The 17,830-nt window shown below is 46.2% G+C and overlaps 1 protein-coding gene across 8 annotated transcripts in view; it reads right to left on the bottom strand.

Moving 5' to 3' along the window:
- KIAA0319L (KIAA0319 like) overlaps nt 1–17,830 on the bottom strand; it is a 98,457-nt gene that overhangs the window by 11,980 nt on the left and 68,647 nt on the right. For 7 of the 8 annotated variants that reach the window (XM_073902930.1, XM_073902925.1, XM_073902926.1 and 4 more), the window contains 9 exons: nt 16,370–16,462; nt 14,123–14,255; nt 10,915–11,143; nt 9,214–9,337; nt 8,493–8,625; nt 6,589–6,737; nt 5,284–5,435; nt 4,614–4,752; nt 2,738–2,897 (listed from right to left, as the gene is read on the bottom strand). In XM_073902930.1, coding sequence (XP_073759031.1) covers nt 2,738–2,897; nt 4,614–4,752; nt 5,284–5,435; nt 6,589–6,737; nt 8,493–8,625; nt 9,214–9,337; nt 10,915–11,143; nt 14,123–14,255; nt 16,370–16,462 — 1,312 coding nt within the window. Of the gene's footprint in view, nt 1–2,737; nt 2,898–4,613; nt 4,753–5,243; nt 5,436–6,588; nt 6,738–8,492; nt 8,626–9,213; nt 9,338–10,914; nt 11,144–14,122; nt 14,256–16,369; nt 16,463–17,830 lie in introns of all 8 variants that reach the window. The other variant, XM_073902928.1, reaches the window with a different exon arrangement.

Genomic DNA, 17,830 nt, shown 5'->3' with positions numbered 1-17,830 from the left:
CATTCTCTTATTTAATTCTCAGTAACAATCCTATAAAAGGGGACTAGCATTTTTACAAGCGGCAGGCCAGGTTCAGAGAGGGGCAGTACCTTACTCATCGTCCCAGAGCTGACACTAATGGGTTTGTCTGGTGTCAGTCCTGCGCTCTTTCCCATCGTCATATACGCCCGCCACGCCTATCCTCCCTGAATTTCTCAACTAGGCCAATGAGTCCAAGTCAGAAACCCAGAGCCACTGTGATGCTTTTCTCTTGCTCCTGCATCCTCCTCCAGATGCAGTGAGACCAAGTGTGCTAGCAAACCCTTCCGTGACACTTCCAGCAGCATGCCCACCAATGAATTAGCATTGCGTCTGCCCCGATCCCCACCAGCTCGGGTCAATCCAAGCAGCCATTCTCTCTGTTCCTACTCCCAGGCAGCCAGCAGAGCTTAAAAAGAAATTCCTAATCATCATGCTCTGACCCAGTGAGCCCTGACTGCGTGTTAGACTCACGTAGAGAGCTTTGATATTTCAGGTGCCCAGACCTCACTCCAGACCAACTGAATCCTAATCTCTGGGGGTGAGGCGCAGGTAACGGCATATTCACAAAAACTCCAGGTGGTTCTATCGTGTAGCTAGAGTTGGGAACCACCACACTAACCTCATGTCTCTAACCTTGGCTGAGACCTCAATACTGCTCAAAGCCAATACCCTTTTCTGGAGCTGCTGTTCCCAACCTTTACCATTTTCCTCAGGCTGCCCACCTCCTTCCCACCTCCTCAAAGCAGATGGTCTTGCCTCCAGTTTCAAAGACAAAACCCAGCACGCTGGTACCAACGCTCTCGAATGTCATCCTGCCTACCTCTAAAATCCAACCATCATAGTACATCTGCCTGCCCTTCCTCCCATCTCCAGAGAAAGTGCTGCTCTGCTCTGCCCGCAGCTGGTCCCCCAGACCTGCCCCCATTTGGAACCCACCTCCCCAGCCTCCACCTTCTACTTTTCCTTTGCACCTTCCCTTAGTCCATCAAAGTGCTCAAGTATTTCCTGTCTTTAAAAGGTGTTCTTTCGATCTCTCATCTTATTTTCAGCATCAACCTCTTGTTACATTTACCATCTCTGTATCCTCCAGCCATGACATCAATTTGCCCTCTGTCCCCAACATTGAAGTAAAATGCTCTCACTGTAGTTCTAATGATCTCCTAATCACAAAGCCAAAAGCCTGTTTTATGTCCTCACCATACTCTTCCTCTGTGGCATTTGAATCCTTTGGCAGCCCCAACTGTCAGCAGACCACGCCCACCTGCTTTTCCTCCCACTTCTCTACTATTGGTTCCTAGTTTCCTTTGCTGGCTCCTTTCCTTGCCTCCTCCTTAAATACTGGGGCTCCCCAGAGCGCTGGACACTCCCTCAGAGTGACTCCTCTGTCCTCATGGCTTTGATTCCTGCCTGTGTGCAGTGACTCCTTATCTCTGGCTTTTTTTCCTGCCCAAGTTCCAGCCCGTACTTGCCACTGATGAAATACCTCTCCATGTCACCCATGAGACACCCTAAATTCAACAGTCAAAACTGAACTCATTATCTTTTCTTTGAAACTGGTTCCTTCCGGGGTGCCTGGGTGGCTCAGATGGTTAAGTGTCTGCCTTCGGCTCAGGTCATGATCCCAGGGTCCTGGGATCGAGCCCCGCATCGGGCTCCCTGCTCCGCAGGGAGCCTGCTTCTCCCTCTCCCTCTACTGCTCCTCCTGCTTGTGCTCTCTTGCTCTCTATCAAATAAATAAAATCTTTAAAAAAAAAAAAAAGAAACTGGTTCCTTCTGTATCCCTAACCTCAGTTAATGGCATCTGCCATCTATCCAGGCATCCAAACCTAAAGTCTTATGTTAGAGGCTTCATTCACCTTCATTCCCAAAGGATTGTCATGTCCTTCTGATTTTCCTCTGTTTTCTTTTCATTTCTTCTGTCATTCCATTGCCACTACCTTAACTTAGGTTTTATTATCTTTTTACTAGACTAGTTCTAGGCTCCTCAGCCTTCTGTCTTTCCCTATTTTGGTTTAGCATCCACACTGCTGGTCTTCCTAAAGCAAAACAAAACCCAAATTTCCTTGCTACAAAAACTTCACACATATAAAACAACCTAACTTGAGTCCTCCCCTTCCCAAACTATAAAAACAAAACAACTTGGCTTGCTTATGACTGTTCTCCATCTATACAGGCAGTCTCATCTCCCACCTTGTCCTGGGGCCTAGGAAGTGCTCTGAACCAAAGGACTTCTTCCAGAGGAAACTCTGTACTTTCATACCACAGGACCATGGCTCATGCTATTCCCCTATTACGAATTTCCTCCTAGTCTTTCTATGCTTGCTCAGTGGAAAATCTTTGGACCACATCCTGCCCCTACTCCTCTGGAAGAATTAATTGGCCTTGCCCCTATGTCTCCGTGATACCACATAGTCTGTCAAATTCACCCTGTATTGATATTATATGTTTATCCTGATTGTCTTCCCTACTAGACTATGGCCTTCAAACATAATGGACCTCTTCTGACCTGGTACCCTGGTACCCTGCTACACTATCTAGTACTGAGTATGTGACCTGTGCTGGAAGAGAAAAGTTCATTAAAGAAATGGAAACCATGAGCAGTTCTTGGTCAGAGAGCCCACCCTTCTCTATCTACCCACACTATTTCTCAGCTCAGTCAGGAAGCCCAGGGGGCCCCTGGTCTTGCCTTTTCACCCCCCGTTCATTGCCCAGCTACCTCTGCTCCGTGTACGGCTGAATCTTTTGCACAATGATGTCGGAATCCAGCACCCCCAGGAGGACCCCAATCTGGCGGATGAACATTCCCTTCAGCCTCTCAGTTAGCTGACTGACGTTGACATCCAAGATGATCTCCACCAGGTGGTTTTTCCTGGGATCTGGAAAGCATGTGGATCAGTCATGGTTTTGGAAGGAGGAGAGTGAACACAGACCTGCCACTGTGCATCTGTTCTGGCACAGGAGTGAAAGCAGTGAGAGCATTCGGGAATACAACTGACCTCCTGCAAATGGAAAGGGACTATAGTGAATTGCTACTAATGCAATCTGGGGCTAGCGTGGAGAGCTCTATGCCAACCTGACAACTACCACCCGTGCGCTGGGGATCAGGCCGTAGCAGGGAGGCAAAGGGTCTGGTGAAGGGAGTGGGGAAGAAGAACGCTTCAAGGTCTTGTCTAAAAGCTTCTGCCCTGGGGCGCCTGGGGGGCTCAGCTGGTTAACTATCTGACTCTTGGTTTTGGCTCAGGTCATGATCTCAAGCCCTACATCGATTTCCCCACTCATCGGGGAATCTGCATAAAGGTTCTCTCCCTCTGCCCTTCCCCCCACTCTCTCTCTCTCAAATAAAGTCTTTAATAATAATAATAATAATAATAATAATAATAATAATAAAAGCTTCTGCCCAGTTGGCTTTGCTGAGCTCTCCAGGCCGAGTGGGGGATATCTACAATCTCTCCTGATCCACATCTGATTTTCAGCGACTTGCTATGCTTTGTCTACAACAATGGGAGGGAGAATGTCCATCTCAACAATCTTATTGATAATGGAAATGCATTAGCCCTCCAGGTTTGAAAACAGTAAACACAAAAAAATCCAGGTGGTCGAGCAACAAGGGTTTCCTCAGAGCAGTATCAGAGCCACACATGTTTCTGTAACTCTAGAACTGGGAGACCACTGTCCTTCATTTATGATTGTGTCTTAGAGACTTCTCTGCATTTGGAAGATAAAAGTGATTATTCAGAGTACCTTATTCCCATAATTGGATGCACCATTTGCCTGTTCTGATGTATCATTTACATAATTAGTAGACTATCTGTGATCTGATTTTAAACACAGTAGAGACTTTATAGTGTCTTGGCTGTTGTCCTTCATAGAGGTAGAACAAGGACTAGAAGACCTGCCAAGTTCCCTTCCCATCTAAGACATCTGTACATGAGCTTGGCCTACATAACAAAGAGTAGATTTAAAGTTAATACCTTCTCATCAGATGCTCAGGAATTTATAAAGCTCTACCCTACCCCACACTCACTTCTTCCCTAATACCAAATCAGCCTCAAAACAAAAAACACAGTCCTATTTAAGAAAGAAATTTTATTTCTGCAAATCTGAAAAATGTAAAGGACACCAGTTACTTTACCTTCCCTGGGTTGTCAGATAAAGCCTGAGGCTCAACTTATAAAAATAAATTGTTTTTGCAGCTGGGTGGTGATGAGACATCATGACTCAAGTTATTCCTGTGCTCAGATTCTCGAAGCACCCAGAGCCCTCTCTCAGCCATCACAGGGAGAGGAGGGAGTGCTTGACCAGGGGCACGAGGGCCTGGCTCTGACACAACTGCTGTGCGACACTGAGCAAGCCCTGCCCTCTCTGAGTCTCAGTTTGTCCATCAGAGATGAGTGGGGGGTCCGTACTCCTTGCGTGGGGAGGAGGGATACTGTTGAAACAGTCTCCAAGGATTTTTCAGCTCGGCGTTTCTAGAGTGTTTAGAAGCTGGCTTTGCCACCTGTCTCCGTTCTTGCTAGAAGGAAGGGGTCCAGGACTGAGGTCCTGCTGGGCTAGGCCAGCATTCCCAGCCAGTCCCAGTGCTATGAACTCACCAGGCTTCACCTCCACAGTGGTCCGATCCATGTCACTCTCCCCCTTCGCATCAGTCACATGCAGGTGAAATGTGTAGGTCCCTTCAACCAGGTTGGAAAGAAAGAGGATCGGGTGGTGGTCAGAGTGATTTAGCACCTCCTGTGGGGTGGAACAACATGGCTACATTGCAGGGCAAACGACACTCCTTTTGTGGGCTTGGGTGCTGCTTCTGTTATAACTAAACCCCCTCTGGGCAACTTCAGTTGCAAGATCAGGGCAGAGGAACATATGTTGTGCCGCCCTAGCTTGCAGAGCGACACTAGGCAAGTCACTTAGGTTCCCTGAATTTCAGAGGGCAATCCAGGTTTGACACAAGAGACCCCTCGTTAAAATGGATCCTGGAGGGGCGCCTGGGTGGCTCAGTTGGTTAAGCGACTGCCTTCGGCTCAGGTCATGATCCTGGAGTCCCGGGATCGAGTCCCGCATCGGGCTCCCTGCTTGGCAAGGGGCCTGCTTCTCCCTCTAACCCTCCCCGCTCTCATGTACTCTCTCTCTCATTCTCACTCTCTCAAAATAAATAAATAAATCTTTAAAAAAAAAAAAACAACGGATCCTGGAATGTTTGGCTCAGCCGCCTCTCCCCATCTCACCACCGTGACCCTGTGCAGTTCTCCAGTTCCTGGTATTTACCCCTGCTGCTGGGCTCCCCTCATCTCGGGTCCAGAGGTAGCTGACTATTCCCTTGTCATCTGAGGACTTGGAGCCGTCCAGTTCTGCTGTGTCCGTGGGCAAGGTAATCACCACATTCCCAGTTATCTTGGCTAGAGGTGGTTTGTTCATTTCTAACCAAAGAGATATCAAGGAAATAACATTCTGGAAAAGAAAGAACGCTTCTTCACAATGCTTAGGGGGAAATTAACATCAAAAGCATCTGAAATGGAGAGCTGTTGTAAGCGCCTATCCATGCAGCCCCTAACAGTGTAGCGGGGGTCTTTTGACAATGAACCAACTTTTAATTAGTTGGGGGTTAGGACCCAGTGAAGACCAGGCTTTGGTTCCCCTCTGTCCATGCTAAATAAAACCCAGCCCGGACCAGGGAGCTTGTGACTAACGGTGCAGATTTGAAGGCACCAGCGCCCCAGGTCCTGAGGCTCCAGTCCCACTCAGAGAAATGTTCTTCTGACACCGTACAGCAGAGAGGGCAAAGTCTTCTCCTGGGTCCTCCCAGTAGCCTCCCTGGAAGGATTCCATGTCTCTCCTTGGGAAGCAGGTGATGACTGGAGATAGAGACCCCAACTGGGCCAAAGAGCCTTAGATTTTATGTTTCATGCAGCTGACACCACACATTCTCTTCAAAATATGGCCTAAAATGTTATTTTTTCAACATCTTCTTTTATTCCTTCCTTAATACTCTAATAGAGAAAAAGGAAAAAGAGAACTCTCTTCTCCTGGGCCCCACCTGCAGCTTTGTTTCCTCAGGTGTGAAAGCTCTATCCGCTGAGCATAGGGTACCCTCGCCGGAGTCACCTGCATGCCTCCCGTCCGCTTACAGCCCTCCCCCAGGGCCATCACCGGTCCCCGGCCTGCAGACGGCAGCAAGCCATGCACTCCTGCCCCAAGTTGGCTGGCAGCAGCAGGCTCACGGAGGGGCACAGGGAACTACAGAACAGGACAGCCATTCTAAGGCCTGACAGCAGGTGTCACTGCAGCTGGCAGGAGAGCCACAGAAATGCCAGGGCTTAGCGGCAGAGAAGCAAAATAAAAATACAAAGGAAAAAACCAATTTCTTTCCCTATTCAGTTGAGAGGGAAGGTGGGGGGGACAAGAAGCTAAAATTCACCTTACAGTCCCTCCCAATTAAAGGCTGTTTTCGCATAGCACATAACAGCTGCCCTTCCCCCAACTTACTCCCCACCCCTTGTCTCTGATCAATTTCTGCACTGATTCCCCAGGTATCTGACCCAGAGGCTGCACCAACCCAAGGCAGGGAGGTACCTTCTTTGACAATGACATTCACAGAACTCTGGCTTTGCAGGTTCCTCTCATCTTTGACAGTCAAGGTGAACACGTAGGTTCCTACTTGTAGCCCTGTCACAGTGGCGACACTGCCATTAGCATTCTCGAGCTGCACGCCATCGGGTCCCCTGGACAGAGACAGAAACCAGAGGGTGGAGTTGTACCTGTCAGCTGCCCTCCCGTCCCTGACTCAGCAGGAGCAGACTATTACTGCCTCAGCTGAGACACGAACTATTGTTTCCCAGACCTTGAGGGGGCATGTTAAAAATATTACATTTGGACAGAGTGTCATTTGGCCCCAAAATACAGGCTACCCTGCTGATCAGAAAATTCCATTCACCAGCTTTCAAACACGTCTAGCTTTATCCTTTCTATGAGTTTCTAGAACATTCAAACTCTTTGCTGTTCCAGTTTGTAAAAGGAAGAAAGTGCTCTGAGCAGGTCTCTGATCAAAAGAATGATTTCAGAGTGATGTTTCTGAAAAGCATTTCTGGCCCAGTAGTTGGTTCAGCTCTTGCCAGCAAAGAAGCAAGATGCGTTTCTTAATCACATGCCAAATTCCCTCCTACAGAAAAGTCAAGGAAAGGAAATGGGCCAAGGCTGCAGAGGAACTCTCAGTAAAATCATCCTCTTCTTAGTAGCTCTAAAGCCAAGCTCCCTGCAGCTCCTGGACAGGGGCCACAGAGGACCCCAGACACCCTGCAGCCTTCCTCCTCCCCTGTGGCCTCACACAGCAGCCTGCAGCCGGGGAGTGAGCTCTGTGCCAACATCTAGGCACAGCTCTGTACATTCCACAGAGTCCTTCTGCTCAAGGAGCAGAATGCCCCAGAGTTTTCCTTAAAATTACAGGATGACCAGAGAAATCTGCAGTCTCCCAGGTTTTGCTTTGTTTTGCTGTTTAAACCTATAATCTCTGGCCCTAGTCATCCCTCCTGAAGCAGATTCTCCTCCAAGAAGCTACTCTCAGCATTATTTCTGCTGTACGCACTAGTAAAACTCAGCTGAAGGTTTATCAGCTGTGTCTTCAACAAACAGTTATAATTCAAACACAATGGGCTGAGGAAGACTTGGTTCTCCACAAGAGACAAGAGCCGAGGAAAAGAATTTCTAGAATCCAACTCACCAATCATGTCAAGTGGTTTCTACAGTCAAATTATAGCCCCTTCCTACCCATTTCTAATGCCCTCGTCAAAAATGAAAACAAAACAAAAAGCTCGGTCTGTCCTATGGTTGCTACCTTTGGAAACTAAGAATGCTTTTAACTCTTCCTTAGAATTCTTTTGCTTCCCGTGGGATCCTGCATACAATCTGAGTTCCATTTGTTATGGTTTAAAGGAGCTGAAAGAAACTGTGAGAACCAGAAATGGCTCGATTAGGTAATTCCAGTTTAAGTAGTATTATTTTGCTTAGTGCCTTTGGCCCCTCACTAACATAATTGGTAAATGGTGTCTTTAAGGAAACAATAACAGAGCAATGCTTTCATGGTGCAGATGAATTTTCAATTCTCTGTAACAGCTACTCTGCCCCATCCCCATTGCCAGCCTTACCCAGTTCATCTTGAGCAACAGTATTTTTCTGCTCCATTACCCTTTCCATCCTGCCTCTCAAGTGTAATTAAACTATGCATTTTGGCAGACGGATTGTACCTGTAAAAGCACCAGGACCACAAAGTACTAACTGGAGACTAGCTGATGGCAAGCATTCTTTTCTCCTTACAACAATTATTTTGAATCATTTTCTTAGAGTTGAAGTGTAGGATTGCTAAGGTTTCTTTCTCAGTCATCGCCCTTGGGTAAGCCAGTAAGAGCAAGTAAACTCTTAAAAGCAAGTGATACCTTGGTCTGGAGACATTGCGTCAATAAGGGTTTTGCGTCAGTACTCACTGTGTTTTCTCCCAGAGATAGGAGATAATTTTCTGATCATCAGAGCTTTTGCTGCCATCCAGGGTTGTGCTGTCCACGGGAAGGGTTAGCTCTTTATCTGGGCCTGCATCTGCCTGTGGAGGCTTGTTGTTTTCTAGAAGACAGAGACACAGAGGTCAAAAGCAGGCAGTTCAGCTGGGAAAGGAGAGGAACTAACTGGGACATATGTTCTGGAAGACATGAGAACTCTGCCTCTCTGCCCACAAAACTATCAGAGACTGTGGGCCAGGGAGCTCACGATGAAGAATGTAAGACTGAAACCTTTTTATAAGAACACGGCAGAACATAATGAAGTTGTAATACCGTGGTAAATTTGAGACGTGATGCTACGAGTGTTCAAAAGAGAGGGTCTGAGTGATAAGGTAGGGCTTTCTTGAGGAAGTGGGCTTTAAGCTGTCCCTTAAAGGCCATGGGAGGATTTGGGATAACAGAGACTCTATCTGCTACGTCCCCCTGAAGGCACAATAGCCAGCCACGGGCAAGGCCACAGCTGAGCTTGTGAAGTACTCTCTCTCTCTAGCTCTGAAGAAAGCACTCAGAATGGACAACCAAAGTTGCCAGGGGCCCGTGGACTGCTGCCTCCCACTCCACCGTCGTATCGCTCAGAACCCAAACTCCCTACTTCCGCATAGTGCAAGGGGCCAGCCAGCAGAAGGGCCTGCACAATAAGGCTGGAACTTACCAGGCTGCACGATAACAGTCACTTGGGCGGTGGCCTGCTGTCCTATGGTGTCAGTCACTGTGAGCTGGTAAGTGTAGTCTCCTTCTTGCATGGCAGAGAGCTGCAGGGTTGGGGTTCTAACCCCCTGCATGTATAAATACAGACAAGTGAAAAAGCAGACTCCCAGAATCACAATGTCATACAACAAGTCCTACTCTGGTCTAAATGATGCACCTAGTTTTCTAAACCTAGTGAGTACAGCATCAGACACTGTGGGACATCCTGTTAAAAGTAAAAGGTTCCCCTTTCAAGGGGGAACAGCAGCAGTTTCAAATAAAGTCAGAGTTCTCACAAGGGAGGGGAGTACAGGAAAATGTGCAGAGATAAACAAGTTCAGTCTTTATGACCCAAGCCAGAAAGAAGGCCAGGAGTGTAGAATAAAATAACACACTTTTAAAACCATGTTCTTCCTGCTGAGGCCGCTCAGTGATCTTAACACAGCTGCCTCAATAGCACATGGCAGCAACTGCAGATGCTAAGTGACACCATGCCATCCCCTTGCCGGGTTGTGCGGATTCTGCAGCAGCAGAGAAACCGAACATAATATCTAAACAAAAGCCAGGTGAAATGTGAGCTTTAAGTCAGGCCTCCAATTTGGAAACACAGAGTGTCAGAAGGAACATTATACACAATTTAGGGCAAACTTCCAAGGCAGGAACTTCCTCTAGAACAGTGGGCAAAACTTGGCAGCCTCTGGGCTGAATCCAGCTTGCAGACATTTTGTTTGGCCTGCAGTGTCTTTAAAAGCTGGAAATTTTTTTTTCTTTTTTTGAAGATTTTATTTTTAAGTACTTGCTACTTAAAACTTGGGGCTTGAACTCACAATGCTGAGCTCAAGAGTCACATGCTCCACTGACTGAGTCAGCCAGGTGCCCCCAAAGTTGGAAATTTTCAAATACAGGTCTAGATTTCTGTTTTTTCCTGAAAAGCTGGCCTCTCTAGGAATATTGGGACTGTATTTCCATGTGGCAACAACTAGCTGGAGCTGAGGCGCAGCTGACCACTTCAATCAGGGGTTATGTTGTCTGGTTTGCCACAGGCCCTATTCAGTTTTACTTACTTATGTTACCTGCCTAGTGACAGATCTAGTCCCCTTCTAAATATCTCCAGAGAGAAGATGCTCACCATCTAGCCAGGTGGGCTACTCCAATTTGTAGTAGAGCTCATTAAGATCTGCACCCTTGTATCATGATCTTAGGGTCATGAGATCGAGCCCCATGTCGGGCTCCATGCTGAGTGTGGAGCCTGCTTGAGATTCTCTCTCTTCCTCTCCCTCTGCCCCTCCTCCCCGCTCCCCTGCCCCCCACACACACCCTGCTCACATGTGTGCTCTCTCTCTCTTAAAAAAAAAAGAAAAAAGACCTGCACCCTTGTGGCATCAGAGTAGTCTGGCTCTCTGGAACCATCCTAGAATAGCTCCCCTTTCTCATCTAGTCTTTTCCTTTAATACTAAACATTAAAGACAAAGGTTTTGGTAATGTGTTCCTTAAAGGCCCCTTAAATTTTCTAGGTGGTTTTTTTTTTAAATTCCAATGTTCAATGTTCTATATAAATCTGACTTTGGTCATTAAAATGGGAGCAAAAATAAGCCTTGTAAGGGCAACCCGGTCCAGCAGCTGTACTTCTCCTGGGCAAGAAAAGACAGAAGCCATTCCCTCCTACCTGCATCTCCACCACTTTCCCCTTGCTGCTTGGGCTGAGTGACCATTCATAGCTGGTGATGCCATGATCATCAGTGCTCTGGTTCCCAAAGAGGGTGATGGAGTTTTGGGGCAGGGTGATCACTTGGTTGGGGCCCGCATTGGCCACAGGGGGATAATCCACCGCTTTGTTCACCATCAGGCTTGCAGTGGTAGAGCTAGTTGCTCCATCAGAGTCTACTACCGTCAAGCTGGCAGGACAGAGAAAGGAGTGCAATCAGGGATGGGCTGAAGGAAGAGGAATCAATCTGACAGGACTGAAAAATTGAGGCTAAGAAATACCAAGGCAGCAGGGGTACCAAATGGTAACCAATTCTTTACCCATTCTTGGAATGGCGGACGACTACTAAATGCTCACCCTGAGTGCCAGGCACCGTTCCAAGTTCTTTCTACCTCATGAAATCCTCACAACAGCTCTATAAAGCACGATCCGTATTTTACTCCTTACATACATGAGGAGACTGAGGCACAGAGAGGTAACTTGCCCAAGCTTGAGTGGAGTCAGAAGGGGATCCGGGCACTATGTCGCCAGCACCGCTCTGCTCTGCCGCCTGCACGTGTCTGGGCACTGGGACCTTCACAGGCACTGTCTGACCTGGCCCTCCCAACAGTCGTATGAAGTAGGCGTCATCCATTTCCCTGTACAGGAAGCTCAGAGAGGCTACGTCACCTGCCCAGGGCCACACAGTGAGCCAGATGCAAGCCCAGTTCTCTGACTCCCAAGCCCAGAAACCAAGTTTTAAGAATAGATAGTCCCTGGCCCCTAAAGCTGTGGGGCTCAAAGGTGCCCCCCTACATAGAGCAAGCTCTGACTGCAGCCCGCTCTCCTCCTGCCATCCTGCCTCAGCCATGCACACATCGCAAGAAGGGGCGCCCTGGGCAGACAGCCTCTGGGATGGACCAGGAGGGCTGGCTCCGGTAAGACAGGAGCCCGAGATGCAAATGAATTCTCCTACGCAACAGTCCCACAGTTTGTGCCAGTGTGAAATAGGATTTGCAAGAGGAAAAAAAAATGTTCATTTATAAGAGCAGGCTTTTACCTAAATGATGCCTTCCAGCTGAACAGCCTAAAGCTTCTCTTGCCACCTCAAAATGTGAGCATAAGCAAGCAAGGAGGTTTGGGTTCCTTCCATTTTGCTGACAGAAAGAGGAAAAGCATAGAAAAGACATGTCGTTTGTTTAAATCTCACCACCAGCCACAGACAGAGCCAGACATCTGTGGGGTTGCATCCCACGGTCTCACCTTTTACCTAGGGCCTGAAGGGGATTTTTGGGGATTTTAGCCTTTAGAAAAAGAGCAAAAAACATAAGACACACAGACATGTGCAAATCAGCAAACATCTGAAGAAGAAAAATCCACAGAAGTTTTCCTCTTTTTTCAGTTTCCCTGTTGTTTTCACAGTTTTTTGTTTGTTTTTTTTAACATATCCTATTTGTCTCCTGTTTCGGAGAAAAAGCAAGTTATAGACAAATGGCAAGATGGCAGCCACCCGTTTACTCTTTCACCTCAAACAGTCCCAGCTTGCCTGCAAGAATCCTGGACCCGATTAGCAGGTGACCACAGGGCTGGGGAAAGAGACCACTGCCATGTCAAAGGAGGGGAGAAGGAAAGGTGAGTGGAACCAAACAGACTGGATCTTAACGCTAATCAAATCCAGTCCCATCATTTCATAAATTGAAATTGATAGAACAAAAGAATCACCCCCAATACCGTATCCGCCCAAACACTATGATTAAAAGTGCAGGCTCTAGTCATGCTGCCTGTGTGACCTTGGGCAAGTTACTTAACCTCTCTGTACCTAAATTTCCTAATCTACAAAATAGTAGTAATTGTAATACCTGCTATAAGGATTAAATAAGCCACTACATGCACAGAGCTCAGAACAGTACTAAACACATAATAAATGTTCAAGAAGCAGGAGCTATTATTGTTACTTTTTTGAAAAGGATCAACCTGGCCCAAGCTAAATTTCATAAATGTTAGAACTCCTATATTAGAAATCGAAGGTAAAAACCAACTCACGTTTCCATTTTAAGCCAATGAGAAGGCTCTAACCTTGTGGAATGGCAGCCGCCTTTCATTCATCTGAAGTCTTAAGTCAATGAGAGTGCTGCTAAGTCACATTTACTTACATGGCAGGTGCTGTGCTAGGACCTTTGTCACTGTGTCTCAGGTAGTGTGAAAATTTGGCTAATTGCAGATCCAGTGGGGACGATAGACACCCATCAATAAACCACTGCACCACAGAGGCACTGGGTGCAACAGTTTGGGGAGAGACATATTCCCTCCTCCGGGAAGAACCTCAGGAGGGTCTCACAGAAAACTGAGTAGGTCCCTAAGGATGGGCAGAACTCCAATGGACTGAGAAGAGCATTCAAGGAAGCATGAACAAAATATGTAAGGTCAGGTCAAGGAGTGGAACAGAACAAGCCCAGACTTGAGGGTTAGAGAATCTGCACTTCGGTTCTAGCTGAACTGTGTGACCTCAGAGAAGTTAGTAAATACACTGAGCCTCATTTTTCTCAGATGTAAAATTAGTTTAGTATCAGATACATATGGTGTTTGTACGATACTCACATACAAGTGCTCTATAACTGACAAGGACTTTTGCAAACCTAAGGAGGATTACTCTAGAGTTGGCTCACACTCTTACTAATCATTACATCCTAGAATGTCAACACGAGTTCCCAGGACTATCTTTGAATCAAATTCGTTAAAACACTCCAACAGAGAAAGATCCCACAAATCATAGTGAAATAAACCACTAGTCCAAAGTAAAGATTTTGAGATCTTGTAAGTTGAGGAAGCATTTACCAAGGGAAGAGACAAGATGGGAATGGGTTCCTTCTAGATTTTTCCTGAGAAAAGGCACAGGAAGATGGGCCCTTTCACTTAATGACAGAAATCCTAAAAAAAAATGTTTGGAGATCTGCCAGGCGCAGCTTTGGGAATAACTGTGGTGGGTCCTATGCAAGGACCACTGCCCTAGAAACTTATCACTGTTGTGACCACAACGACCAATAGAACTCAGAGAACTAATGGAACCAAAGGCTCTATCATCAACCAAATCTACAATGACTTTGATATCTGTCAGAGTTACTCCTAGAAGAATGTAAAACCCACAAGGGAAAAACATGGCCTAAGGGAAACTTGAAGGGTCCTAATTTACCTGAAAGTGTAGTTCCCAGGGACGAGCTTACTTAGTTTTAATATGGCCGTGTCTTCGGAAATCTTCTCTTCTCTCAGAGGTCCCTTAAGTTCCTCCCAATGGTACTGGACGATTTTATCATCATCAGTGCTTTCTTGACCATAAAGAAACATCAGTTACAACACGAGAGCGCTGGGTCTCAGCACTCACCCAGCTTACGCAAACCAGGGCGACTACCCAGAGATGTGAGGCTAGGAAAACTTCATGAAATGACAGACTATCTCTCCAGAGTGTTTCTTCCCTAGGAATATTGGGTCATTCTGCCTCTCTATGAATATTCCACTGAGTAGTTTTCCAAGGACTCCAACACAGGCAACCTCTGGTTAAAATGCTACTGTATGAAAAAAGGAAAATCAAAAATTCTTAAACACATGAAAAGATACTCAACCTCACTTAAAATAAATGCACATTTAAATTACACTTCAGATACTATTTTTTTAACCTACCTGATTGGTGAGACCAAAGTTTCATAACACACTCTTATGGGTAAAAGTGCGGAGCAAACCCTCTCCTAGGTCACGGTGGAAGCATATGGTGATACTCTCTCCATAAAGAGATAATTCCTCTTTGAGGAATTTATCCTACAGATATATCTGCACATGTGTTAAATGTCAAGCTTACAAGATTATTCATGGCAACATTCTTTGTAGCAGCAAAAGACCAAAAAATAATCTAAATGGTCACCAATAGAGATTGACTGAAAACAAGTATACAGCCATACAATATTATACAGCCATTTAACGGAAGGCTATGTAATCCTTAAGAGAAAAAAAAAATGAACTATTTCACATACTGATTCAGAAAAATTCTTCAGCATGGAGAAATAATCATTGTACATAATAGTGTGTACTCTGTGTTATCGTAAAGACTGTATAATGTATTGTCTTACATATGCATAGAATGTCTCTGGAAAGAAACATAAAATAATACTGTTGACTGTCTGGAGGACAACTGGATAGGTGGCAGATGGGGTCATACTGATTCTCTCCAGTGTACACCCTTACACACTATTTGGCTTTGACCTATTCAACAATATAAAGTAAAATGGCGGAGGGGGGCTGGGGGAGGCCTGAGTGGCTCAGTCGGTTAAGCGTCTGCCTTTGGCTCGGGTCATGATCCTGGGAGCCTGGGTTCTAGTCCTGCATTGGGCTCCCTGCTCAGCGGGGAGCCTGCTTCTCCCTCTCCCTCTGCCAGCCGTTCCCCCTGCTTGTTTTCTATCTCCCACTCTCTCTCTCTAATAAATAAATCTTTAAAAAAGTAAATGCTTAAAAAAAAAAAAAAGTAAAATGGGGCTATGTGAACCCTTTCTACTGCTCTCACGAGTACTTCTTCCTGTTCTCTCTTCCATCTTGGCCTGCTATTCTTCTACCCTCCTCTTGCCAGTACCATCTACGTGAAATGTTTAACCTTGCTAGAGATTCCTCTCCTAGAGCAGTGACTGCCTTGGCCATAAAACGACTATTGGTGGCAAGACAATCAGGGTAGCAGGGCCTCACTAGACCTCCCAGGGGACCAAGCAAATACTGCTGAGATGACAGGCCTGAAACCCCCTACATGCATAGCCAGCATCAGTGGCAAAGACCCAGAAGTCTTCTCATGTCACCCATCAGGGGACACTACTCTGAAGGGTAAAATGTTCACGAGCAGGGCCGGGGCATGGAGCACATTCTGCGAGTCTCTCTGGGAGGAGGCTGACAAAAACCTTGTCAGGCAGCACATGCCAGGGAGAGCTCCCAGCCAAGACCCTCAGTTACTTATCTTGCCATAGAGGAGGGAACTTTGTTTTCATAACTGAGAGTGGTGACTCTATCTAAACAAATTTGAAACCCAGCAAGTTTCATATAAAATAATGCTAAATACCTGCATAATCCCACTTTCTTAACATCTCAAAAGAGCAGAATTATTACTTCAAACAAGCCACATGGGGATTTTAAATAAGGCCTGTCTCGTTTTTACTTCCTAATCAGTTGCTTGCAATGGGTTGTCTTCCCATAACATGGTCAAGAAGATGGGCCTAAACAGAATGCAGACATTAAATTGGCCCCAAATCTTCTTCTTCTTCTTCTTCTTTTTTTTAAGTAGGCTCCATGCCCACCATGGAGCCCAATGCAGGGCTTGAACTCATGACCCCGAGATCAAGACCTGCATTTTCTACCACAGTTCACAGTGAATGCTACTCTAAAACATCATGCCTAGACAAGCACTCACGGCTGCCATCAATGACTGTGGAAGTGGTTGGTAGAGAGATCTCCTGGAACTGCGGCGACACAATGGCAACGGGAGGCTGATTCTTCCGGGGCTCTGAAAGAAAATGACGAAGAAGAAATTAGAAGAGGGGCTTTATTTTATTTATTTATTGGCAGTTTTTATTTTTTATTTAATTTTTTAAAAAGATTTTATTTATTTATTTGAGAGAGAGAACGAGAGAGAGAGCACAAGCAGGGGGAGCAAGAGAGGGAGAAGCAGGCTCCTGCTGAGCAGAGAGCCCAACATGGGGCTCTATCCCAGGACCCTGGGATCATGGAAGAGGGGCTTTATAAATTATAGGAGGAGCAGACCTGTGTGGGTGAATTATAAATCAGTTTCCATCACATAACTAATGGGTGCAGCATCACCGAATGAATGGCAAGTCACAACACCAGGTTACCATTCTAGCATAAGACACGTGGAAGCATCAGAGCCTCTTCCAAACCTGACCACTCCTAAGACCATGCCTCGTGCATGCTTTCAATGCACATTTCAATGTGCTATCTTGTCCGTGAAAAGGACTACAGTGGCACAAGCTGAGGAGAGGTGGACCACAAACAAGCTCTGTGCAACAAGGGCCTTGACAAGCAAACTATCCCTCGGCACAGACTGTGCTGAAAAGATAACGGATGATTTCCCGACCATCCCTGAGCTGACTGTGTCTAGGCCTGAGTGATGGCAGGGTCGCAGACCACTCTGTCCGCCTGAATGACTATGAGCTACAAACCCAGGGGCCTTTTGAAAAAAAAATCCAACGGTCTTTATGTTAAACACATTTTTAAGAAGGTGAAAGGATTACCTTGGCTACAGAGCTCAAGGAACAAATAGAAAAATCTATCCCCAACAAAGACAGAAACCAGTATTAAGAATTTGTGCCAGTGTATGTGCTACTCTCCAACTTGCCCCAAATTTCCCTAAAAATGCAAAACAAGATACTTTGTTATTGCACTGTAACTTACCAATGGTGGATCACTTAAAAAGAATGACGGGATCTGATTTCCAAGGTGAAAGAAGACTGGCAGGGTTTAAATGAGGAATTCTGTGTGCAAAACCCATATCTGGAAAGAGATCAGAAAGAGCCAGCCATTTGGCTGGTTCTCCTTTATATGCTTCTCCCAGGCTCCTTGTGTCTCTTAATCACAACACATGGTCCTCTCTCAGCATGACCTACTTGGAGAAGTAGTTCTGAGACAGGCAGGCTACTGCTCAAGCCACACCACACTGGGGGTCATGTGATTAATGTTTCTCCGCCCAGCCAAATGTTCCAACTAGAACCAAAGCATACGCTCTGCCACCTAACCTTTTATTACATTGAACTAGGAACTGCCCGATGAATATAGAAGAAGAAGAAAGAAGAAGAAGAAGAAGAAGAAGAAGGAAGAAGAACAACAACCCTTCAAGTCAAATCTCCCCCTCTTTGGG

Source organism: Callorhinus ursinus, unplaced genomic scaffold (assembly GCF_003265705.2).
Source record: "Callorhinus ursinus isolate GAN/ISIS: 27379988/994484 unplaced genomic scaffold, GSC_fseal_2.0 scaffold18, whole genome shotgun sequence".
NCBI classification, from domain to species: domain Eukaryota; kingdom Metazoa; phylum Chordata; class Mammalia; order Carnivora; family Otariidae; genus Callorhinus; species Callorhinus ursinus.
Note: the sequence above shows the minus strand (reverse complement) of the source record. Positions and strands in the feature narration are given on the sequence as shown.